This window comes from Eptatretus burgeri, chromosome 3, assembly GCF_056783735.1.
Source record: "Eptatretus burgeri isolate ZD-2024b chromosome 3, Ebu_testis_v1, whole genome shotgun sequence".
Lineage (NCBI taxonomy): Eukaryota > Metazoa > Chordata > Myxini > Myxiniformes > Myxinidae > Eptatretus > Eptatretus burgeri.
The window spans coordinates 136,262,283-136,289,781 of NC_140963.1; the positions used below are offsets into that span (position 1 = coordinate 136,262,283).

Sequence of the window (27,499 nt, forward strand, 5' to 3'; positions counted from 1 at the left end):
CTAGCGTAGCCGCGCCTGATCTCGGGCCTTGCAACAGTGGGCAGGTCGTGACGCCTTCTCCCCACGGCAACTAGCGTAGCCGCGCTTGATCTCGGGCCTTGTAATGGTGGGCAGGTCGTGACGCCTTCTCCCCACGGCCATTAGGACAAGACTTCCACCCGACTGCCCCGGGTCTGTCTATGACGAAGACTTGGACCACGACAGACTTGGACCAAGACCACGATGACCAAGACTTCACACGACTGCCCCAAGTCTCTGCTATCCGCCCTCTCTTCCAGGCGCTCCTCTTGCCCTTTTATTTCTCCTGCGCCCGTCCCGCCCTTCGCGGCGCGTGGGTGGGGGGAGGAACATTCCAGAGAAATGGAGCAGGAGTTATTTTCCGACCGTCAAACTTGTTTACCGGAGGAGAAATTGGGGTGGGGCTGGTTTCGTTGCTCCTTTGGTGGCGTTGTGGTGTGGATGGTGTGGTTGTTGAGATGGCGTGGTTGTTCCAAAATAACGACAGATAAAGAAAAAGGGCTAACTCAAAGCGTCGCAGCCCAGATGAATCACACATATTCCCGCGAAACAACGGGTGTGGACAAACTACACATGAACTTATCGATATATCTAACTTGAGGACCTTTCTGGTGTATTGCAAATTTCCACAGCCGTAACAATATGAATGCTCTTCTCGAAATAAATACGAATCTGCTGAAACAACTCCCAACGCTAAAACTTTGTCTCCTCATTGATATACTTTGATGAAATTGGGTTAAAACTCATTTTCCGTTGATTCCATCTCAAGCACGAGCCAAGTGATTTGCTGCTACCTTCCAGGATAATATTTTGTGTAGTTGTAGTGCACCAAGTAAATCTGCTCTCAATTCCATACTGGACAATATTTTCTTCTTCACCGAACACTTCCTTCTGTTTATCACTTCTTACCTATCAGTCGAGATGCCGTGTCATCGGTCATCGGCAACTCAGATAAAATAACTTACATCATCTTAATTTACACAAACCATGATTCCTATATTGAAACCTTCACTTTTTTTCTTGTTTTTTGGGACACATAGTCGAGGCTCGTGGAAGCGCTAGAACACTGAACGGATCGGGATGTAACGGACAAAAACAGGACGCAATACACGCTGGCATAAGGTGGACAAGATGGAAAAAGAGGGAAACTCCAAGGATGGAAAATTGGAAAGGAGGGATTTGGGTGGGGTTAACGAGGGTAGAAAAGATCATGGTTTTGGATTGCGGATAATCTGAAATAGTGGTGAACAGCTGTCTTGAAGACCTGGAGGGAAGGATGAGATTGAAGAGAATATGGTGGTTGATTCCACAGGTGGGGAAAAAAGAGGAACAATTGAGTGGAAGTGAGCAGTGGTTCTGGATTTCGGTAGTTTTTCGAGAAGGGGGTCGATGGTGGACTGTGTGCGACCTGCAGAGACCTTGGGGGGGGGGGGACAAAACACAGAAAGAGCAGAGGGTGCAAGACCAGAAAGGAGGTGGTAAAAGACAGAGAGAGACCCACTGCCCTGTCTGCGAAGTGATAGGCCCATAGGCTCAGCTTCATCGCGGGAGATTGCAATAATCTTGAGGGCCTTGGTTTCCACGGGGTCAAGCTGAGCAAGATGCTTGCTGGTAAATATGTTTGATGATTGCCTGCTTGTGTGTGTGTAAATAAATAATTATCTTTCACATCTGCCTCGTTTGTCTTTTATGTAATTGATCCGATATAGCGTGTACGTAATGGATAGATGGGAAGTTTTTGCCCCACCGCTTGACTCTGCGATTGGCTAATGCTACACCCATGGATCCGCTCGGCCATAATAAGTACTCGGGTGTGCCTTGAGGGTGTGGACCCTAACTCAGGAAGTTGTACCAATGGGTAGGTAACGCATCTGTGGAGGTGAGGACCCTGCTCAGTGTGATTGCTTTTGTTGGCATCCGTGGTTGCTTAACAACCCTTTGGGCGGCGGAATTATCCATGGTCTGAGGGGCGGCGGGGCCGAGTATGCACTTTATGAGCCCGGCACGTGAGCCGATGCCGTAACAATATCTTTCTTTCTGCCCTTAATCCCTCCACCCTCTTCCACACATTCACACCCAACTGAATCATCCTCTGCACCTCTGCCTTGGATTTACCATTCCCAGTCACTGTTCCCCCAAGATACTCAAACCTATTTCCCTGTCTGATCTCCCTAACCTCTAACCTGATATTTATTTATTTTATCTGTTGCCTGGCCCACATCACCACATATTGCACAATCAAGGTGTGTGAAGTTGGTAGAGACCTATCCCAACAGACTCACAGCTCCAATTGCTGTCAAAGGTGCTTCCACCAAGTACTAACTCAGGGAGGTGGACACTTATCCAAACAAGATATTCTAGTTTTGTATTTTAAATTAATTTTCTGAAATTTGTGGAATTTGTTTTTCATTTGGAACGTGTGGGTTAGGATGTGTAAATAAAGGTGGAAAGTCTGATTCAATGCAGTTTAATTCCAGGCTATAGGGGAACAAAAGGTGTAAATTTTGAAAGGGGGTGTGGACTTTCTGTCGGCACTGTATATAAACCAGATGTCATTAAGGAACACAAAATGAACAGCACAGGACCGAGGATGCTCCCCTGAGGAATGCTACTCCTCACTTGGGTTCACTTAGAGCTCATCCCATTGATGACAACCTTCTGCTGCCATCCAGTCAGCAATGTTGCTGTATTCCTGCGAAGATTCCCTCCTATACCATAAGCTGCCATCTTCCTTAGCAGTAGTTCATATGACAGATGGAATTGAAAGCTCTGCGGAAGTCGAGATAAAAGTTATCGACTGGGTTTCCTTTGTCAAGCAAGAAAGTCACTGCCTCAAGGTCACAGAGTAACTCAAGGATGCATGACCGGTTTGGGATAGACCCATGTTGACATGCTGAGAGTAAGTTGTGGGTCATGATGTGTTGCATAACTGCATCTTCCTTGGCTCTCCATTACTTTTTTAACTGCTGATATCAAACTGACTGGGTGGTAATTCCCTATAGAGCCTTTCCACTGCATTCCTTTTGAATAGGGTTATAGTTCCAGTTGTTCAGTCATGTGGCAATCTTCCTTCCTCCATAGATTTGGCAAACATAAGTTGCAGATGCTTGCCGATGGATGATCCCGTTTCCTTCAGGCATCTGGCGTGCACGCCATCAGGACCCACAGATTTACATCCCCTCAAGCCAAGGAATGTTTCCTTCACTCTTGTCCTCAGTTCTTGAAATATCCTGTAAATCAGGGCCTTCAATGCGTCTTTGCATCTCTGGCTCCGTATGTTGTGCAAATCCTCTTCCATGAAGTCAATACACTACCAAGTGAATCATTCAGGACTGCTGCTTTCTCCTTGTCTGACTTTATCAGATTTCCATGACAATCAGCAACACTCACTCCCATCTTCCTGTTAAATCTAGCAATCGCTCCGAAAATAAAAATATATAACCCGGGTTACGTGCATGAAGCAAAAACATAACTACTGCTTATAATTCAAAACACCTCATTGTACTTGAAAATGAGGGGAAAGGAATACTGCACTGTAAATGGTAGAGGCTTGTAATACCCTCGCCCACCTGGAGACGGCACTACACGGTACACATTTACGGAGATAATTTGGTTTAACCTTTCATCCCCCCCACAATCCCCCAAGACCACTATGAAAGACAAAAACATTCCTATACATTAATTGGGGTCATGCTGATACTACGAAGCAAGTCTCGATGTAATCCATCCCAAACTGTAGGAGTAGCGTGACACACACGTACACATTTATTGTTGTAAGGACTCGTATAAAAGACAATCAAAAATGACGGGTTGGGAAAATGGCAACAAAATATCCAAGGAGACTGGAAGATATGACGTTTCGTAAAAAGAAGCGTTATTTTAAAACACTACATGTACAAATGTGATGCTATTTTCTTGATCTTCTGAGACGTTTCATTTTGACGGTACAGCCTCGTGAGCGTGCCAAAGTCTGAAACCTCGGCCTAGTGTCAGGTGAGCTTACATCTTTATTTATAAGACATCCTACGGACGTAAATGAACACTCATTTTACTCTTCACGCGCGTTACACATCAAGTGCAGAGAATTTCACCTCCCTGCGCCTTGTATTTATTGTTATTTTAAAAAGTTTCTGTACACCGCCCTTGAGGCCTGGTTGCAAGTTACTGTCTACATTTCCAATAGAAGACGCGTAATTTAATCTTTTATGAAAAATGTTTTTCGAGTTTTTTTTAATCCCGAAAAACAGACTGTCATGAACACACAGTCATGTTGAAAGATTGGCCTTTAAACCCCTACTTAAAAAAGATTGGAGGGAGCGAGGAGAGGTTGGGGGAAAGAAAGGCAGTGTGAGGTGAGGGGAGGGCAAGGGAAGGTAGTGTGAGAGAAGGGCAAGGGAAAGCAATGTGAGGGGAGGGGAGGGCAAGAGAAGGCAGTGTGAGAGAAGGGCAAGGGAAGGCAGTGTGAGGTGAGGGGAGGGCAAGGGAAGGCAGTGTGAGAGAAGGGCAAGGGAAGGCAGTGTGAGGTGAGGGCAGGGCAAGGGAAGGCAGTGTGAGAGAAGGGCAAGGGAAGGCAGTGTGAGAGAAGGCCAAGGGAAGGCAGTGTGAGGTGAGGGGAGGGCAAGGGAAGGCAGTGTGAGAGAAGGGCAAGGAAAGGCAGTGTGAGGGGAGGAGAGGGCAAGGTAAGGCAGTGTGAGAGAAGGGCAAGGGAAGGCAGTGTGAAGGAAGGGCCCGTCTGGACATAACCAACGTCTGAACGACAGGTATACTCAGAGTGGGGGGCAGAGAGAGGGGTGGAGGAGCGAGGAGGGGTGTTGGAGTGAGGAGGGTTGGCGGAGAGAGGAGGAGGGCCGGAAGTGAAGGCGGGGTGAAGGCCAGGGAAAGAAGTGTGAGGGGAGAGGAAGGCAGCGTACGGGGAGAGCAAGGTAAGGCAGTGTGAGGGGAGACCCCGTCCGGACATAACCACCGTTCAGATGACGCGTACATGCCGAGATGTAGATGACAGAAGGCCTAGTTCAGGGGGGAGTTGGGGGAGGGAAAGAGGGGGAGGGGAGAGGGGGAGACTGAGGACGGATGGGGAAGTGAGGAAGGAGGGTGAGCAAGGAGGGGTGGGGGAGTGAGGAGGAGTGGGAGAGAGATGAGGAGGGGGGGGGGAAGGAGTGTGAGGGGAAGACAAGACAAGGCAGTGTGAGGGGAGTGTCCATCCGGAAATAACCAGCGTCCAGACATAACCACCGCCCTGATAGATGCAGAGATAACCACCATTCAGATACGTGCAGAGATAACTACCATCTGAATACGTGTAGAGATAACCACCATCTGGGCATAATCACCATTCAGATATGTTGTGAGAGTGAGAGTGAGAGTGAGAGTGAGAGAGATGGGAGAGTGGGGAGGGACAGAGGGAGAGGGGATAGAGATGGAAATGGGGGGGTAGGGAGGAGGGGAAGAGAGGGGGACGAGAAGGAGGTGGGGCATTCCGGCAGATTTGACGTCCAGTTGAATGGCACACACATTGATGAATCACCCAGCCTGTGAAACACTGGGATGACAGTTTATAGCTGGGTCAGGATTCAAACCAAGGTGAGACAGCTTCGAGCGAGTGTGCATACCTCTCGGCTATCCTGCCGTGATGTTACCGAAACATTTCATTTTTATTTTATTTGTATTTCACCATGCCAAAGAGACTGCAGAACAATGCGGAGCCATCGCAAGCAAGTGGCCACTGAACGTTGTTCAAATCGATTGGTATGCAGTATTCAGTGACAGTGTGAATATTGTAGAGCACTCACGAAGTGGCTTAAGCACTCCAATGGAACTGCTGATAAGGAACAGCTCGCTTGGCACGTGATTAGCAATCACCGAACCATCACATTAAACAAACACCTCCCGGAGACGCCCAAAATGTCAAATATGTCCGAATTGGACAAATGAATACTTTTTTTTTCAGAAGTCGGAACTGCTGCCAAGTTCAATTCTGGAGCTTAAATTTTGTAATTCGCCTTATATTAAGAGATTATTACAAGCGTAGAAATGAAATAAAGCCATGAACGTCGCCATCTCTAGGCATTTATAAGCATTTCAATGTACCCAGCGATTTGTAGCCATGATGAACAGGCATTCAGTAATATGAGTGATGAAGAACTCTTTTAAGTTGAATATTTTATTGACAATGATAATGGCATTTTATCTGCAACCAAAAGGGAAAATAGACAATATTCGTCTGATTATTTTCACACGCTATGGTACACAGGAAAATGCCATGAACTAACAATGAAAATCTCATATCGGCATTTGCAGATTGAACATTACTAACTGGCGATATAGAATTGCACTCATGATAATAAAAATACGAAACAACGATAATGTCCAACTATAATGAATAAAATAATAACGGACAAATGCACAAGACACTAGGACATAGGGCAATGACAATCACTCTTCAAGTGAGGAAAGTGAAAACAACAACTTTATCGTAAAGAAATCGTTGCGGCCTGTTCCAAGTCAAGGCGAGGTTGAGCAGGCCAAAAAACATGGCGGCTTCAGACCCCAGCGTGGTTACCCAGGAAACACCTTAAAGGCCCCAGAGAGTGAGGTGGCCAAGGATCATCTGATGAAGGATATAATTAAACAATGCCGTTAATTATCTTCAAAGGGGGTGTTTTAATTAACCAAAACACTTAATTTTCAATCTTGTACTTCCTTGGAGTTTTCTTAGTATGCTTGCAAAGTTTCAGGCTAATAGGTTTCATGGTTTTGGAGTTATGGAGGAAACACACACACACGCACACGCACACGCGCACGCACACGCACACACAAACACAAACACAAACACACACACACACACACTTGATGTCGCCATGAATAAAGCCTAAAACCCTGTTAGCTTTAACGATATCGTTACCTCGTACATGGTACTGCCATGTTGGCTTACTCCCGCCCACCCCCCACATGGTACTGCCCTGTCGGCTTTACCCCGCCCACCCCGCACATGGTACTGCCCTGTCGGCTTACCCCGGCCCACCCCGCACATGGTACTGCCCTGTCGGCTTTCGGCCACGCCCACCCCGCACATGGTCCTGCCCTGTCGGCTTTCGGCCCCGCCCACCCCGCACATGGTACTGCCCTGTCGGCTTTCCCTCGCCCACCCCGCACATGGTCCTGCCCTGTCGGCTTTCGGCCCCGCCCACCCCGCACATGGTACTGCCCTGTCGGCTTTCCCTCGCCCACCCCGCACATGGTACTGCCCTGTCGGCTTTCGGCCCCGCCCACCCCGCACATGGTCCTGCCCTGTCGGCTTTCGGCCCCGCCCACCCCGCACATGGTACTGCCCTGTCGGCTTTCGGCCACGCCCACCCCGCACATGGTCCTGCCCTGTCGGCTTTCGGCCCCGCCCACCCCGCACATGGTACTGCCCTGTCGGCTTTCCCCCGCCCACCCCCCACATGGTACTGCCCTATCGGCTTACCCCGGTCCACCCCGCACATGGTACTGCCCTGTCGGCTTTCGGCCCTGCCCACCCCGCACATGGTCCTGCCCTGTCGGCTTTCGGCCCCGCCCACATCGCACATGGTACTGCCCTGTCGGCTTAACCCCGCCCACCCCGCACATGGTACTGCCCTGTCGCCTTTCGGCCCCGCCCACCCCGCACATCCACACCCCATGTCCGACACTCTAAAAACCGTCTTTTGTACCACGTGGTATATTCTTGAGGAAACGTCATGACGTCACCATCCTTTGCTTCTTGACGGTGTATATAATACCTGGCGCGATACGATTTCGAAACGACGAACGACAAAGTGTTATATATTTACCACGCTTTTAAAATTTATTTATACCTAATATATAATATTTACTTTCATGAATACATTCGGTAATAACATGGATTTTCCAAACTGTGGAACACGCTTTCTGGGAGTGGGTTTGAGACCGCGAGTTTGTTAATATCCGGTTTTTTTTGTGAGAAACTCGACTATTGAACAAAATGTACGATTATAAATGGGAAATAAATATTCTTTGTTATTGATAAACTCAATAAAACTTTGTAAGATAAACGTGAGGCGGAAGCAGGGGTTTTTATTTTTACTTGTTGTTGTTGTTGGTTTTTTTATTTTGACTTGTTGTTGTTTTTATTTTGACGTCACAACATGGCGCTCTTGTTGAGGTGAGTGTGATCATCGTGTCCTTCATTGAAGTTCTCTTACAATGAGGTATCACCAACATGTTTGGGAGCGATAATTGTGTGCGAGAGCTCACGTGAGGTGTTTGAATGTTTCAGTGGAATGAGTGTCCGTTTCGGAGAATCGTTGGTTGAGGTGAAGAATGCTCGATGATGTGACGTGGAGTGGTGCAGTGAAGGTCCATGTGATTCGGAAAGCAATCGCTTGCCAAGCCAGACGTTCCTTATGGACGGGTTTGAACGGAGTGCTTGCTTGAGTGGCTTAAGGTACTTGGCGAGCACTCTGCAAGCTGATTGGGACAGAACACACCCACGTTGTCCTGAGGTGGCCCGGCGTGGCCCGGTGGATACCCGTCGTGGCCCGGTGCGTACCCGTCGTGGCCCGGTGGATACCCGTCGTGGCCCGGTGGATACCCGGCGTGGCCCGGTGCGTACCCGGCGTGGCCCGGTGGATACCCGGCGTGGCCCGGTGGATACCCGGCGTGGCCCGGTGGATACCCGGCGTGGCCCGGTGCGTACCCGTCGTGGCCCGGTGCGTACCCGTCGTGGCCCGGTGCGTACCCGTCGTGGCCCGGTGCGTACCCGTCGTGGCCCGGTGCGTACCCGTCGTGGCCCGGTGCGTACCCGGCGTGGCCCGGTGAGTACCCGTCGTTGCCCGGTGGGTCCCCGGCGTGGCCCGGTGCGTACCCGTCGTGGCCCGGTGCGTACCCGTCGTGGCCCGGTGGATACCCGTCGTGGCCCGGTGCGTACCCGTCGTGGCCCGGTGCGTACCCGTCGTGGCCCGGTGCGTACCCGTCGTGGCCCGGTGCGTACCCGTCGTGGCCCGGTGCGTACCCGTCGTGGCCCGGTGCGTACCCGGCGTGGCCCGGTGAGTACCCGTCGTTGCCCGGTGGGTCCCCGCCGTGGCCCGGTGGATACCCGTCGTGGCCCGGTGGGTTCCCGGCGAGGCCCGGTGCTGTTGTAACCCTATTTGCATTTTGAAGAAATCAATTATAATAATTATTATTATTTTTGTGGGGGCGAAAAACACCTCTCTATATCCACCAATGATTGGGGTCAGGGATCATTTAATATCACCTTTCACATCGCAAGCTACAAATTTTTCACCACAATTAAAATTCTGGAAAAAATGTTTTATTCATATATATATATATATATATATATATATATATATATATATATATATATATATATATATATATATATATATATATATATATATATATATATATATATATATATATATATATATATATACTGTATATATATATATATATATATATACTGTATATATAAATCTCCACAAATCTTTTTTTTTCTCTCTCTCTCTCTAATTTCAAACACTCCCTGGCACTCACTGATGAAAGTTTGACGAAGATCCTTTTGGCCAACTCTCATGAGGGCTCAGCTCTCATACGGGCCTCAACATTGCATACAAAAAAAAACTCAGAAAAATAGTGACCCACACACACACAGAGCAGACAGACAAACATCTTTCTTAGAGTATAGAACGAGAAAATACAACCTGTCGCTTCGCTGATGGGAATACTTAATGCGTGAGGGAAAAAAGAGGGGGGAAGATGGAGAAAGGGATGGGGGAAAGAGATAGCGAGGAGGGTGGGGGAAGGGAAGGCAGACGTGTAGAGTACCGGTCCATCATTCTTCATAAACAACTTCTTTTTAACTTTCGCAAAAAAATTTGGTTCGGTAATTTAGAAAACACGTTAATATGGCGAACGGCTTGGAAATCAGGTATTATTTCACAATTCGCTCAGGGTGACTGAACGCGAACCACTCACCCGGGTTGACGGAGCGCGAACCGCCTCGCCCGGAGTGACGGAGCGTGAACCGCCTCGCCCGGAGTGACGGAGCGCGAACCGACTCGCCCGGGGTGACGGAGCGCGAACCGCCTCGCCCGGAGTGACGGAGCACGAACCTCCTCACCCGGGGTGACGGAGCGCGAACCTCCTCGCCCGGGGTGACGGAGCGCGAACCTCCTCGCCCGGGGTGACGGAGCGCGAACCTCCTCGCCCGGGGTGACGGAGCGCGAACCTCCTCGCCCGGGGTGACGGAGCGCGAACCTCCTCGCCCGGGGTGACGGAGCGCGAACCTCCTCGCCCGGGGTGACGGAGCGCGAACCTCCTCGCCCGGGGTGACGGAGCGCGAACCTCCTCGCCCGGGGTGACGGAGCGCGAACCTCCTCGCCCGGGGTGACGGAGCGCGAACCGACTCGCCCGGGGTGACGGAGCGCGAACCGACTCGCCCGGGGTGACGGAGCGCGAACCGACTCGCCCGGGGTGACGGAGCGCGAACCGACTCGCCCGGGGTGACGGAGCGCGAACCGACTCGCCCGGGGTGACGGAGCGCGAACCGACTCAGGACGTAGTATGGTACTGATATCGACTGTAAGGCGTTCGGCAAGTAGCTGAAACACTCATGTTGAAACACTCATGCAAGTACTCCAATTAAATTGTTGTTTCGGAACGGTTGGCCAGGCTATCGCTACGTATCAAATAGGATCTCTTTAACTTTAAAGCCGGTCTTCACCGTGTACGCAGCAGTTGATGAGATTACATTATTTCGTGCAAATTATGACTTTATCCAGAAAAGAGTTGCAGCTTAATGCAGAACAACCCCGGAGACATTGTAAAGTTCAATCACCCATGAAATCAAGATCACAGATAATACATCATCTTGCCTGCTCGTCTGTGCACGCATCGTGTGGTACATTTGTTCGGGGTCCGCAAACGTTATAGCTTTTCTTTTAAAACGTCCTTTTTCACCAGATTTACTTTGATTCCTTGTTGAGCATTTTGCGAAACCTCTGAAAATATCGACACAGATCTGGCAGACGCTATGGATCGTCAGTTCCTCTGGGGGACAGGGCACGAGGTCTTGCAGTGAATGCATTATATCATATAGCTCAATGAAGCCAGTTCATTTTGGCACATTCCTAAATTTTTTTGTTCACTCGATGTAATTCTCCAAACAGTAAAAAAAAGGTAAGTTTAATGCTTTCGAAATTTCACATTTTCTTCTGTATGTGTGGAGGAGGGAACATAGCCTTGCTTGCTTGAAGTAAATAGTTATATCGACTGAGTTACAAGACTCGTTATTTCTTTAAATTATGAGATTTCACAACAGATTTTGAAAATTTCATCAGGACGATATCCGATCCTCAAAACCAAAATAATATTTTCATGATATACTTTAATTAGTCCGTGAGAGTAGATTGTGGAAAATCGTATCGTATAATGCATGAAATTGCTCCAAGCTCCTAATTTGAAAATTATAGTGCTTACAAAAGTGATTTGTGCAGCGATTCATAGCTTTGATGAACAGACATTCGATAATATAATATGAGTGAGGACAGTGAAAAAAAAACTTTATCATTAAGAAATAGTCACGGCTTGTTCCAAGTGAGGGCATGGTTGAGCAGGCCAAAAAACATGGCGGCTTCAGATCCCAGCGAGGTAACCTCGGAAACGCCTTGAGACCCCAGAGAGCGAGGTGGCTGAGGATCACCTGATGCAGGATATAATTAATTGAGGCCATTAATTATCTTCAAAAGGGGTGTTTTAATTAACCCAAACACCCAATTTTCATCTTGCACTTCCTTGGAGTTTTCTTAGGATACATGTTTTCTTCGGTTTTGGAGTTATGAAGGAGACACACTGACACACACACACTGGCACACACACACTGACACACACACACTGACACACACACACTGACACACACACACACTGACACACACACACTGACACACACACACTGACACACACACACTGACACACACACACTGACACACACACACTGACACACACACACTGACACACACACTGACACACACACACTGACACACACACACTGACACACACACACTGACACACACACACTGACACACACACACTGACACACACACACTGACACACACACACTGACACACACACACTGACACACACACACTGACACACACACACTGACACACACACACTGACACACACACACTGACACACACACACTGACACACACACACTGACACACACACACTGACACACACACACTGACACACACACACTGACACACACACACTGACACACACACACTGACACACACACACTGACACACACACACTGACACACACACACTGACACACACACACTGACACACACACACTGACACACACACACTGACACACACACACTGACACACACACACTGACACACACACACTGACACACACACACTGACACACACACACTGACACACACACACTGACACACACACACTGACACACTGACACACTGACACACACACACTGACACACACACACTGACACACACACACTGACACACTGACACACTGACACACTGACACACTGACACACTGACACACACACACTGACACACACACACTGACACACACACACTGACACACACACACTGACACACACACACTGACACACACACACTGACACACACACACTGACACACACACACTGACACTGACACACACTGACACTGACACACACTGACACTGACACACACTGACACTGACACACACTGACACTGACACACACTGACACTGACACACACTGACACTGACACACACACACTGACACACACACACTGACACACACACACTGACACACACACACTGACACACACACACTGACACACACACACTGACACACACACACTGACACACACACAATGGCACACACACAATGGCACACACACAATGGCACACACACAATGGCACACACACAATGGCACACACACAATGGCACACACAATGGCACACACACAGCCACACACACACACACACACACACACACACACACACACACACACACACACACACACACACACACACACACACACACACACACACACACACACTCTGACATTTATTAGTCCAAATATAGATAGTGGAATGCATCCATCAATGCACTTTTCCTCCTTTCCATAGCTCATTGCCTCATGACAGGTGCAAGACGTTTTGTGTATTGGTAAATATTTACGAGTAATGTAATCCTCGTGCTGAAAGAGGGGCATTCCATGTCAAGTGTACACACCCTCCCGACACTAATACCTCATTTTCTCCTCATATGTTGGTCATTTATTCACTTGGGTGAAAAAACTCAAAATACCAACTTTTAGACCTGTGGGCCCATTGGGGTCCATTTTAGGGGCCCCCCAAATTTGGGCGCCCCCGGCTGCCCCGCAATCTTCCAGAGGCCAAATCACAGGTTGTAGTGGTCCGATTTGGCTGATCTTGGTATCAAAATGCTCGTAAAAGCGAGATCTTTCGAATCGCGTAAAGTAAAATCACTCCGAAACAGCAATTCAAAAAGTTATAGTTTGGGGTGCCCTTTGACCTTGGGCCCCCGCTCCCCAGCCAAACCGATGGTCCCGATTTTTTTTCATGTGAGAATACCCTTTCATATACTACAACACCTCAGCATAAATGAAAATGGGATCTCAATGGGTTCAAGTGTGATGATGGTTTTATTGTTCGGGGACTCGACACACAATACGCCACAATACATAGCACAATATCTGAACACAAGATTTCCAACACACTATATCAGGATATTGTACATAAATTTTCCACATGCACATGCAGGAACTGGAAGTGATACTAGAATGAGTAAGAGTTTTTTCCTTGCATATTATAGTCAAGATTTTTTTTGCCAACCAATGTTTTATTTGACAGCTGTGTTTCTTTTTTACTGATTGTGTCGGTTCTACCTGTAGCAGTTTTTGGTTCTACGGAAAGAAGTATATCAGAAATGTCTAAAATGCAGTGATTTTCAATATCAGGAAAAGAGAAACTATTTGCGGGACCGTTTGGATGAAGAAAATTCACTTTCACTTCATGAGTGTCCTGAAAGGCTTCCATGATGCAGGCAAGCCAACATTTTCCATGATAGTGCACTGTGACATAACCTGAGAGTTTCCCGTTAAAAGTTGGTGTAGATTTTGAAATAGCTGAGTCGATACAGTGTTCCTTGCTAAGGCTGAATTCGTGTACCTGAAGAGCAGTTTCAGAAATAGGGATGAAAGCATGAAGTTTTTGAGTTCCAGCCATGGTTTTGGCCGTTTTTAACCTTTCTTCCAGATTTCGTTCTTCCTCGTCATACGCCTCTTGGATCCCATAACCAAACTTCATTTCATTCAAACCATTTTCAGCAAAGGTGAAAAGATCTTTTGGAGAAATAATTTGACTGTCGTAAGGTCTATGCAGGCTCTCACGTGTTGTTTCTCGTTTGACTGTACCTCCCACACCATCTGAAGGGCCCCTTGCCATGACTTGTGGCAAAAATATTCCATTCTGTGTCAATACCATACTCTGATTTGTGACGACATAGGTTTATGAAGACTTTGCATTTCTTATGTTGGCCAGCGCAACCGTCTGAGGATAAGTAAAGTTTCTTTACATTTCCAAAGCTAGATTTCAAGTGTTCAATGAGCATTCTTTGGAAGAGGTGGACTGAGACAACGTCGTGAGTGTTGCATTCTGATATAATCGTGAACGAATCTTGGTTTAATTTGCCATCCTCCGATTTGAAATAGTAAACCCAGGGGTGAATTGTCGCTTGAGAGCAGTTCCAATGGAATCCTTTGGCCGCATCCTGAACGACAAACAAACAGTTCACTGAGAAGTCTCCAATAATAACAAATTCTCCTTCACCGATTTCGTCTTTCTTATTTTTCAGAAACTGAGATTGGGCCTTGGCAATGAAGTCGTGTCTCAATAATTTCACCGCGCGTTCACAGAATTGATTAATTAATTCTTCCAAAGGCAGGACCATGGTGCTCAGTTCAGATCTGTCGGTGGATCTCCACCGTTTAAACTGAATTTCATCAATATCCTCTAGTTCAGAAGCACTCAGTAGCTCGGTTTTGAAGTCTTCAATTGATGGGCAACTTTCATAAGTTCTGAAATAACACGCCAGTTGTGCTGGGTTACAAACTATGCGTGCTATCACATGATGATAGCGAGGAAGTTCGGCTGTCTGTGGCATTTTGGAACCAAATATCATGAGTTTCACATTTTGATGTATTGTACATACACATACACTGTGTGTACCGCCTGAACCGGCCAGGACACACTCCGAGGGACGGAGCATGGCGAACTTCGCGAATCCAACTTTCAAGCCAGGGTTCTTCTTTTTGAATTTCTGAAACAGTTCCTTGAGATTGTTTAGTACCAGGCACTTTTAAATTTTGTCTTTTCCATGTTCATTCCTGACCACCACACAGTCCTTTTTCCCGGCATTATTCGGCTGACTTCATCACTTCGGTAAAATTTGGTTACGGCGAATTTCACTTCGTCAGGCAATATTTTACCCTGTTTGGGATTTGGAGACGATAGCTCATACCATTTCCTTTCTCTAAATTTGTGGCTTGCACAGCCATTCTTTGGGAGCAACTGAATTCACTCATCATCCCTCTGATCCTCATATTCCGAGCAAATATTGTCAGTATACGTATTTGCTCTGAACGGCTCGAAACAACGTATTTTTCTTTCAGGCTTTTGATCACCTCTGACATGCAGTTTTCATCACATTTTGACGCTGTATTTTGTGTTTTCTCCGCAGTGCTTGGTCCAGCAACTAGTTCTAATTTCTTTCGCACAGAATCTTCCACTTCACTTTGCTTTTCAGGAACGTACCCTGGGTTCCTTTCCGCCTTTCGTTTGTCGAATGGGCTTTCGCCGATCATCGATAACGACTGGTTTAATAGGTCAACTTGTGCTTCTCGCTCAAAATCCTCCTCGTCCTCATCTGTCAAAATAGATTCTGCAATGCCTTCGATAGTACCTTCTGATGATAATTTCGAACTGGTCGAAGATGATTCTTCAATATGCTCTGGTGACAACTCACAGTTTTTTTTTCTGCACGAAGTACAAAGTCTGTCATCTTTTTTCACCTTTGAAGAAAATTTCATCAACATATCATTTGACACATTGCGAAGATCTTTTCGTTGTTTCGTTTTATGGCAGCTGAACGGATCGCAACAGTATTTTCGGAACTCCTTTCGATCTTCAGTCGCCATGCTTACTGAAAAATATGCAAAAACTGAGATTAGCCCATTTATAACTTCATTCGATGATGGTTATACAAAAAATGTTCACTTAAAAATCAATAGGCAGAATAATTTTTCGCAAATGATGCTATATATATATATATATATATATATATATATATATATATATGTATATATATATATGTATATATATATATGTATATATATATGTATATATATATGTATATATATATATATATATATATATATATATATATATGTGTCCAGAGATGATGATTGTCAATTTCAGACATAAAGTCACCTGCCAGCAGGTGACGTCATTGGAACGATGACGGCAAACGTCGCCCAATGTCGAATCAAGAATTAGTGATATGTGGACCCCTAACAATAAAACCATCATCACACTTGAAACCATTGAGATCCCATTTTCATTTTTGCTGATGTGTTGGAGTATATGAAGGGTTATTCTCACACGAAAAAATCGGGATCATCGGTTTGGCTGGGGGGCGGGGGCCCAAGGTCAAAGGGCGCCCCAAACTATAACTTTTTGAATTACTGTTTCGGAGTGATTTGACTTCACGCGATTCGAAAGATCACGCTTTTACGAGCATTTTGATACCAAGATCATCCAAATCGGACCACAACAACCTGTGATATGGCCACTGGAAGATTGTGGGTCAACCAGGGGCACCCACATTTGGGGGGGGGGCTAAAATGGGCCCCGATTGGCCCCCACGTCTGAAAATTGACTGTTTTACCGTGGTTACAAACACTTACACAAAAAACAGTTAAATCTGAGACGGTGTCAAATTTTCGCTGAAAAATGTTTACACTTGACATGGAACGCCCCAAGAGTAAACTGATGAAAGGCTTTGGGATGCTATCTTTGTGCAGTATACCGTTTTCAACAAGTGTGTGTGTGTGTGTGTGTGTGTGTGTGTGTGTGTGTGTGTGTGTGTGTGTGTGTGTGTGTGTGTGTGTGTGTGTGTGTGTGTGTGTGTGTGTGTGTGTGTGTGTGTGTGTGTGTGTGTGTGTGTGTGTGTGTGTTTGTTTTATTATCTTTTTTTGCAGGCAACTTGGGATAAGATGCCCACCAGCTTACCGCTTGATCACCCCTACCATCTGCTCTCGCTAGTACGACGCATTTCTCCTTTCTGTATCGCTGTCCCTTTCACTGTTTTTTTTTCATGCAATGTAGCTTCCTTACTTTCTCAAGCAACAGCTGAATCTCCTTTAAGCTTGGATAAATATTAATTACCTGAATGTTTGTCAACATGGTAGTATTTGGCTCGAGCAGAAAGGACTACAAGAAGTTACACAGTGTTTGCTTGATATGATCTTCATAGATCTTCCATTAATCGTGTTCCTTTTGTAAACCATGTTTCTCACAATGACCGCACAAGTACAAATACCCACAGAAGTTCTGACACGAAGCCGTTTATTTTTAAAATTTTCTCTCTGTTCTTATTGGTTGGTTTTGTTATGTATTGCCCTTCCTCTTATTTTTGAGGGATGCGTGCAATCAGATGCAGCCCGACTTGTTTGGTCACAGCATCGAATCAACGGTTAATTTTTGTTGAGTCAGGCTCCTTGAAGTGAGATTTGCTTAATATAAATCATTCGTAAATGCTTCATATTTTTCCTATTTCTGAATGTATATACATAGTGAAAGGTAATTATTATGAATTAGGTTGTGGAAATTTATTGAACATTGAGTTGATCGGATTGAAGGATTGTGAAAGCGAGTGTGTATCCCAAAACGAAATGGTTTCATTTTGAAGTACAACGTCGCTCGGTAGAGTTTGTACCTCCGCCAGGCCGATTAGTTTACATTTGTATCCCACTGATAGGCCGGATCTGGATCCGGACCTTAACCACAATCGAATCGGCTTGTTCTTGTCACGTACCCAACTCATCCACCGAGTTTTGTCAAAATCAGTCCATAACTTTTGGAGACGTCGTACTATATCGTTTTTGGCCTCATCTCTCAATGGTGAAGAATCCATTTGAAAGTTTTAAAGTCTCATATCCGGATCCGGATCTTCACCAAAATCGAATACATTCATCATTGGTGCACACCCAACCTGCCCACCAAGTTTTGTCTGAATCCGTCCTGAACTTTTTGAGATATGCTGCTCACAGACAAACAGATATACCAATAGAGTGTTGAAAACACAACCTCCGTCCATCTTCCGCGGTGGACGTAACTTTACTCTCTGAGTGAAAGACCTTTGCCTTGCTAGCATCCAAACTCTCCTCTTCTTTACTCTCAGGATATGTCTCCTGGTCCTATCACTGTCCATTCTGTGAAAAACCATTCTGCACTTATTTTGTCTCTACCCTCCATTATGTTCACCATCTCGATGAGATCCCCTCGCAATCACCGCCTTATCATAAATAGTTCTGTCTCCGAATTGTAGTTGGAGTTTTTACATTTTGCCACAAAGAATCACTTAAAAAAAAAAAAAATTCTCCTGTCTGGATTTGCATCTTCACCAACATCTATTCGATTCATCCCTGGCAAACACCCCACCTGTCTGCAGAACTTCACTAAATCCATCCACAACTTTTTGAGATGTACTGCTCACAAACGGGTAACAACATAATATCCGCCCACCTTCGGTGGTGGAGGTACAAAGGGTAAAAAGGGCTGTATTGACTTGGACCTTCATCACTGTCTGACAAATCATTGGTGATACAGAACGTAACACCGATTGTGGGCAAGTATGTCACCTCTCTGCCACTGCTTTTAATACTAAAGAGAACTGGAATATGATTGTTGAACCTATTAAGGTGGTAATAACCAAAGTAGAAATGGTTGGGATAAAACTTGTAACAAAGATATTCTTCTTTTTTCTCTCACTCAGTGCTGTTCCCCTATGCACAGCTGCAAAGCAAGAGTCAAAATCACCAACTCGGCCCCTTTCTCCTCATGTCACGATCTTTAGGTGACGTAACTCCTCAATCATCCCTCCGACGTCATTCTACATATGAGGCGCCACGAGGAGGAGTGATGTAAGGGACACATCAGCCATTTTGGAGTTAATGCCATATAGCAATATTTTAACTCTTACCCTATCATCCGTGGACATTCCCTATGGGTGTATATACACCCATAGGGAATCCGAGCCTATCGTCATCATATCATTAAAAAATGTCGCTTACATCACTCCTCCTCGCGGGGCCTCATATGGTCACAACAAAACTCTTTTCTTCTTCTTCTTTTTTTTTTCTTTTTCGTTTCTTACCAACAGCTATCACCACCTCATTCAAACTCAGCACTACTTGTTTTCCAATGTCATTAACTGTTTATTCTCCTTTCATTTGCAGATGTCTAGGCTCGTGGAAAAGCTGAGGGTTGAGAGGCATCAATACTGCCATTGAGACGGTGATGCCACAAAAATGTGGAGTGGATGAATGGAAGAAAAAGATCAGAAAAAGAAAGAGTTTTCGGATAATGTGATTTCAGGACTGGAGAGAGGAACCATTCATGCTGGAAACCAGTTCCATAGTGTAGGAGGGATTCCATAGTGGAAATGAGAAAGGTGGAATTAGCAGTTGGTCTGAACTCTGGCAAATTTCTGGCTAAGGTGAATTGCTTAATCAAGGCAAACAAGATGTTGGTTGGACAAAGCTTGTTTGAGTAAGAGGGCATGGAAAGGGCCACATGGCAGACATGTCTGTACAAGATGTTTGATCAGAAGATAACCAGTAGATGAGGCCATCATTGTTCACAGTTTGAGAGTAGCGAGCCCAACACCTTGGCCTCTTGTTTGTGAATGCTGATGATCCTTGAGGGTCTGGTTTAAGTTGTGAAGAAGCAGGTGAGATGCAGGGGTTCCACAAAAAACCCGATATGTTTCACGGCCCACAACGTCCATTGTGAGGAGCAGAGAAGCACCACAAAGTGACTTTCCTTTTAAGCAGATTTCTAGGATGGCATCGAAGGCCAGCTTTGAAATGTGATCGACTTAAATCAGGTGTTAACTGACAGTTAAACCAAGGAGCTTCAGAGACTGGACCTCAGCAAGTATTTAGCCACAGGATATTGAAGGAGGAATTCGATCTGACCTTTTATAACGTTCCACGTGGTAGGTGATGTTCCATGTGGATTTTCACCCTCGGTCACTTTGCTTTTCCATGAGCCTGGATGTTGTGCAAAACAAACTTTTATTTATTTGTTTGTTTGTTTTCTGCCACTTCTGTAATTTTTCTTATTTTCTAATGTTCGTATTCTTACCAAATACATGAGGCAAAAATGAAAGTTTGTTCGAGTATCCTCTTTATTTGTATGACGTTAGGATAAGCGTTTACGCATTCAATACACAGTCATGTGAACAGTACACCGTCCTCAGCTGAATATGCTCTTTAATTACCACGCCACATCCAACTCCTGCCCTTTATCAGGTGGCCATTGCCAATGATGATGTCGATCGCTCACAGAGCTACTGGTGTGTTCCTCGCTGCAGGTAGGATGGGCCATGTGCTTTACCCATAGGGAAGGGTTTAGGTGAATCATTTGTCCTTTCCACATTGGTTGTACCTACAGTAGGCCCCTGACTATAAAACATGGTTATGGAAACTTTTTGGGGATTACAAATATGGTAAATGGATTTGTAATTCTGCTTTAAGTGGTAACTGTTTTTGATGCATGCTAGGTATGGTTGGGCTGGGTCTGAGCTCAGTGCTGCCTGGAGATTATGCCTCGCAACTGAGCGCACTGCAGGCGTTGGGCGTGTCGGGGTTCCCCATAAAGTTGCTGTTGACTGTTCCTCTCTCCTACCACACTTGGAATGGCATCCGACATTTGGTACTGATTGCACTTTCCCTCTTCATTCCAACAGTGAAAAATAGTGTGTGGGAAATGTGATGTGTACTGTTTTGATAAAACTTCCATCCTCTCATGTTGATGTCACTAGATTAGTATGGCACATCATTAACTGTATAGCTTGACTTCTTACCTTTACTTTTTTGTGTACCATACGTCTTATGCGGGTAATTAAATGAAAACGGCAGTACACATAAATCCAGAATTTTGAGTGTTAGACTACGACAAGGACGTGTCCAATGCTGACTTATTACAAATTTGTGTTCATATCATTGATGGAAGTGACATATTGTTTCACAATTGCCTGCATGTTTTCATTTCATTTGTTATATTGTGGCAGACCCGGCGTCATGGGGGAACCACGATGGAGGGGCTGTCTCAGGCTCCTCTGGACTCACCGGGAATCGTATGCAGTCGCATATGAATGATTTAGTGTCGTGGCGGCTCACGAATCGACCGCAAACGCCAATAACTTGACCACGTGGGTCCTCTGTCTGACAACCGTTTACCTAAGGACATGTGACTTTATTGGGGAATCGCGCCCTCGGTATGTACTTGCGCTATTGAAGTTACTTACCAGATCAGGTGCAGCCGAGTGGAGCGGCCAAGTACGTACCGGCTATTTAACAGATTCTTGGGGAATAATGTCCCACGTCCCGGCTGAGCTAGGGTGTTGGCCATGCTGGAGCAACGGAGGAAAAGATAAAAACGAGCTGGGAACATTTCTAAGAAACATATATTTAAACCAGGAGCGAGGAAAGTTATGTGGTACAGTTTGGGATTTATTGCAAATGCACAGCAGGGAAAGCAAGGAATTTGTGGGGTGTGGCAAAAGGCAAACAATATTTACAAAAGAGCAAGACACAGTGCAGAGTTGCCCCCAAATAGTCTCAAACAGTCTTAACTTATGCTACGATGGCGCAATCGCACGCACGCACGCACATCTGAGGAAAATTGGAGATAGCCCAGAGAGATAGAAGCAGTTGAGGATTAACGACCTCATAACTGGCGTGGCTGGCTGACCTGCGTAACCCAGAACGCTTAGGAAAGGGGAGGAGGGAGAAATACGAAGGGTGTCTCGGGTGTGTGTTTGAGAGGTGCAAGTGTAATGCTCCATGGGGTGTGGCGGAGTGTAAGAGGAAGAATGTGAGGTGCAAGTCAGTTTGGTCCACTGTTGAGTTCGCTATTGGGTTTTTCTCTTAAAAGAAGAGTTGGTCGGGCTCATCCACATTGATTGCTCTTTTGCGTCCACAGTAGACGAGAGATAGATGGTAGAAGAAAGATGCATGAGAGAAAAGATCCTATCGTAAATCGTGTAAGAGTATGTATGTTTAAATGTCGCTGCAGGATGCAGCCTAAATGAGTGACGTTCAAATGGAAGCAGTCCCGGCTCGCAGCAGCAACGCGTGACCCCACGCCTGGTCACACTGACTCCAACGCTTGTCCTTGCGCCACCTGTCTCTCTGGCAAGGTCTGATGTCTGGCGAGCTCTGGCATCTTCTTGTTCCCTGGTCGTTCTGTCCCCTGGCGATTCTGCTCAGCTCTGTCCCCGGCGATTCTGCTCAGCTCTGTCCCTGGCGATACTCTTGGCGGTGATGCTGCTTCTCAAAATGAGCCACGTATGCTCTTTTTATGAGCCATGGATGAGGGGAGGAGCCAAACATCGGATCAAAAGACGCTCTTAGCGATTGGTCCATAGCGGTCGTAGCCATGCCCCACCAGGCCCCGAATGTGAAATTCAGCTCAGTCGCTCATTAACAGGGCCACGTAACGGAGTCTAACTTTTACATGGTACGATGGCTTTTGGATTGCTCTCTGGACCCGAATGTGCGCTGACCTCCATTAAAATGTAGGATTTTAGGGAAATCCCTGTGCTAACCTCAGGTCCCTAAATGAGCTCCAGCGCACGTTCGTGCTTCGAGTTATGCCCCGAAATAGCCTGACCTTTGTCTCTTCTGCATCCCTTGAGGCTGTGGTGGTGTTCGATGACCATGGGGCAGTTGTGGCAGTTATAGAGTAGTGGGAGCACGTTGCGGCGTAAGTAGTGAGGTAGGATTGTAATGTGGAGTTGTGGGGAAGAGGTTGAAGTCCCTTGTAATGAAGTTGTGAATAATGGTCGCATTTGTCATGGAAATGTAAGCGTGGGTTGTTGCGGGGATTTTAAGTAGTCCTATGAGTTATAAGTATAAGTATGAGTATAAGTTATAAGTGGTTGTGGTAAGCATCTATATATCTATATATTGATACTGAAGGACCAATTTTGTGCTCCTCCGAGCGGTCGCGTCACGTTTTTCTCGGTACTGTGACCTGGACTGGAAGAAACTTCGTACCTGTAAGAGTGCATCACACATAGTGGCAATAGTCAACTTTCAACTCTGAAGCAGAATAAACACTTTTCGTTTCACATTAGTTTACATGGCGACGTGTGACGTCACCACTGAGAGGCGTAAGGACGTCATGACATCATCGGTCATTCGCTGATGTCATTACGTCTGTCGCCGACAGACCGTCACCGCTGAGCGGTGTAATTCCACTCCTCGAAAATAGCGTCTGCAATGTAAAACCCTCTTCTGCACATGCTGACTACCTCAGAATGTGAATTTGACACAAAAAATGTATAAAGAAACATTGTATCTATATATTAATACTGAAGGACCAATTTTGTGCTCCTCCTAGCGGTCGCGTCACGTTTTTCTCGGTACTGTGACCTGGACTGAAAGAAACTTCGTACCTGTAAGAGTGCAACGCACATAGTGACAATAGTCAACTTTCAACTCTGAAGCAGAATAAACACTTCGTTTTTAATTTGTTTACATGGCGACGTGTGACATCACTGCTGGGAGGCGTAAGGACGTCATGACATCATAACATTTTTCCTCAACATCATCAATCATCATGCCAAAGGCGTTATCTTAATGGCTGGAATGTCAAAAGACGTCGGACACAGCAATGTGCAGCTGCAGCTGAGACAGGGCCACAACGTCCTCCAAAGTTCACGATTGGGCTTATGCACGAACTCTGTGAGTACTGTGGTGCCCTCCGATTCAGAAGGGAGACACGCAACTGCTGTCATAACGGGAAGGTTCACTTACCACCTTTATCACCATATCCAGAGGAACTGAATAATCTATTATGTAGCGGTGATGAACAATCTAAAAACTTCCAGGACAATATAAGGCAGTACAACAGTGCCCTGTCATTTGCTTCATTCGGGGCACAGGTAGTGAGTGTATCCTCCAGGAAGAGGGCCGTACACTTTTCGTTTGCATGGGCAAATCTACCACTGCACCGGTTCCTTGCATCCTGGTAAGAGCGAAAATCCCATCTATAATCAGCTATACATAATCGAAGGTCATCAGGCCACAGAACATCGACTGAAGTATCCGGAAAATCACAACTGCAGGCGTGATACGATGAATTTATTGACTTATGTCATACAACGCAATAGCCCATTCGTGATGGCCTACGAACATATGTTTGAGGTAGAGAAGGCAGCCGTTGAGTTGGCGATTCAGAACAATAGTGATCCTCCAAATATCACCATGTATTTTAAACAAGGGAGAGATCAGTGCCGGTATAATGCACCGACCCATGATGAAGTGGCAGCTGTGTTTGTAGGTTACGATGGTGCTCCACCAGTCAATAGAGACATCGTTGTTCATCCTCCAAATCAGCCACCCAGAAAAATTTCCTACATGTCAGCAAATATAGACTCCATGGTCTATCCTGTCTTTTTCCCCCGTGGTGATCTCGGCTGGCAGCATAATACTCCGCATAACCCACTCCACTCGACTCCAAGGCGGAACACGCTCACACTCCTTAAATTTTACGCTCATCGCCTAGCATGCCGGGCTCAATTCAACCCACTTTTCTATGGCGGAAAATTGTTCCAACAGTATGTAGTGGATGCTTACGTCCGTACCGAGGCTGCCCGCTTGGACTTCGTGCGGAGGAATCAGAATAACTTCAGAGTGGATTTGTATCAAGGACTGATAGATCACATACAAACGCAGTCTGGCCAACATGCCGGCAAAATTGTCATTTTGCCGTCATCATTTCAAGGTTCGCCACGTGCCTTACAGCAGTACTTCCAGGACGCTATGGCCATCGTCGGCAAATACGGAAAGCCAGATATTTTCTTGACCTTCACATGCAACCCGAAACACCCGACATAGTGGCCAACCTACCTGCAGGTCAGAAAATCGAACATAGACCAGATGTTGTGGCCAGCATATTCAAACAACACCTCACTGAACTTGTGATTGATATCACAGAAAGCCACGTGCTTGGCGTGGTTGTTGCGTACGTGTATATCATCGAATTTCAGAAACGAGGATTTACACCACTGCCATTTACTGTTTTTTCTCTCGCATGAATCCAAATTGAGGGTACCGGAAGATATTGATAAAATAATTCATGCCGAAATCCCGAGTGCTAACACCGAACCTCATTTGTACGAGGTCATAAGATCTTGTATGGAACATGGCCCTTGCGGAGGTCTGAATCTGAAGTCTGTATGTATGTCGGATGGCACTTGCAGTAAGGATTATCCGAAGACTTTTCGGGCTGAAACAAGCATGAGAATGGACGCATATCCTATGCACCGACGGCGCGATAATGGAACCACTATGAAGGTTGGACAATACGAAGTTGATAACCGGTGGATTGTTCCATACAGCCCGTATTTCAGCGAGAAGTTTTCCGCTCATATCAATGTGGAGGGGTGCACAACTGTCAAGTCTGTAAAATATTTGTTTAACTACATATACAAAGGTCATGATTGTGCAACATTAGAAATGAATGCAAACGCATTCGACCATGATGAAGTCACAAACCACCTGGATGCGAGATACCTCAGTGCCCCAGAGGCATGCTGGAGGTTATTTGAATACGAACTGCATCGCCATTCACACACTATCATACGTCTACCAGTTCATCTGCCAGAACAACAATTGGTGTACTTTCGTGAAGGCCAGGAACAGAATGCTGTTGCAAATGTTGCCACTAAAAACACTATGTTGACGGCATTTTTCAAATTTAACAGCTTGCACCCAACTGCCATACGTTACACTGACCTTCCAAACACATACGTTTGGAATTCATCAAAGTCACAATGGCAACCGAGGAAAAGAGGTGGAGAAAAAGTCATTGCTCGAATGTACTTTGTCAACCCCAACAAGATGGAGTTATATTGTCTGCGTCCCCTCCTGCTTTCCATTCCCGGTCCCACAAAGTACGAAGACCTCCAAACAGTACATGGGGTCGTTGAGCCGACCTTCAGAGATTCCTCCCTACGACTTCATTTGCTTGACGACGACTCCGAATGGGACAAAGCATTGGAGGAGGCGAGTGTTTTTCAGATGCCGAGACAACTTCGAAGTCTGTTTGTTACGATCTGCATACAATGTACCCCTTCAGAACCTGCATTATTGTGGCAAAGACGCAAGGCAATGCTCGCCGAAGATTTCGCACGCACTGTCGGCGAACAAGAGGGGGAACAGTTCGTCCTCCGAGAAATCTGTAAAATTCTCACGTGGAACAACGTAAACTACTCAGACCTGCATCTACCAGTTGTTGACATTGATGCAGTCCAGTATGATCCCATACCAGACGCAAACCCCAATCAAGTGCAACAGATGATGGATTCCCTCAATGCAGAGCAAAGAGAGTTTGTTGATCGAGTCATACTTGATTTAACAGAAATCCGTCAACAAAATGTGACAAAACCACGGTTGTATTTTATTGAAGGACCCGGGGGAAGTGGAAAAACCTTCGTATACAACACGCTTCTTGCCTACTTCCACAGCAAGCATGTTCGCACTGCAGCATGTGCATGGACAGAGATTGCAGCCAATCTTCTGAAGGATGGACGACTTTTGGACATACTGCGCACAATCTCTTCAAGTTCCCAGTCCCCATAATGGACAACTGTACATGCAACGTTTCTCCACGGTCGAAACACGCAGAAACTCTGCGACAGACAACACTCTTCGTAATTGATGAGGCCTCAATGGTGCCAGAGTGCATTGAATGCTGTGAACATAATGTTGAGAGACATCTGTCAGAGAGATGCCCCATTCGCTGGAAAGATCTTCATACTCGGTGGTGATTTCAAGCAGGTTTTGCCTGTAATGCCCAAAATATCCAGAGCAGGAATTGTTGAAAATTGTGTGAAATGTTCTCATCTGTGGCCCCTTTTCCATACGACCAAGCTCACGACGAATATGCGCACTGTAAACGATGCACAGTTCAGTGAATGGCTCCTACAACTAGAAAACGGGATTTTAAAAAGCAGCGAACACCCTACAGATGACATCATTGATATTTCTAAGAAATGCAACATCGTTCAAGACAACATAGTTGATGAAGTGTTTGGACCGGCGCTTAATGCATCTGAAGACATGTTTGAAACCGCCATCCT

At 46.0% G+C, this 27,499-nt stretch overlaps 1 protein-coding gene across 4 annotated transcripts in view; it reads left to right on the forward strand.

The window, feature by feature from the left end:
• Positions 1–8,105: 8,105 nt before the first annotated feature.
• SDHC (succinate dehydrogenase complex subunit C) overlaps positions 8,106–27,499 on the forward strand; it is a 51,139-nt gene continuing 31,745 nt past the window's right edge. The window contains exons 1-5 of one of the 4 annotated variants that reach the window (XM_085875768.1): positions 8,106–8,179; positions 17,322–17,384; positions 19,118–19,198; positions 20,658–20,719; positions 20,909–21,060. In XM_085875768.1, the coding sequence (XP_085731894.1) occupies positions 8,163–8,179; positions 17,322–17,384; positions 19,118–19,198; positions 20,658–20,719; positions 20,909–21,060 (375 nt within the window). In that variant the 5' untranslated portion in view covers positions 8,106–8,162. Of the gene's footprint in view, positions 8,180–8,204; positions 8,226–8,405; positions 8,462–17,321; positions 17,385–19,117; positions 19,199–20,657; positions 20,720–20,908; positions 21,061–27,499 lie in introns of those variants that run through there. The other 3 variants (XM_085875769.1, XM_085875767.1, XM_085875770.1) reach the window with 3 other exon arrangements.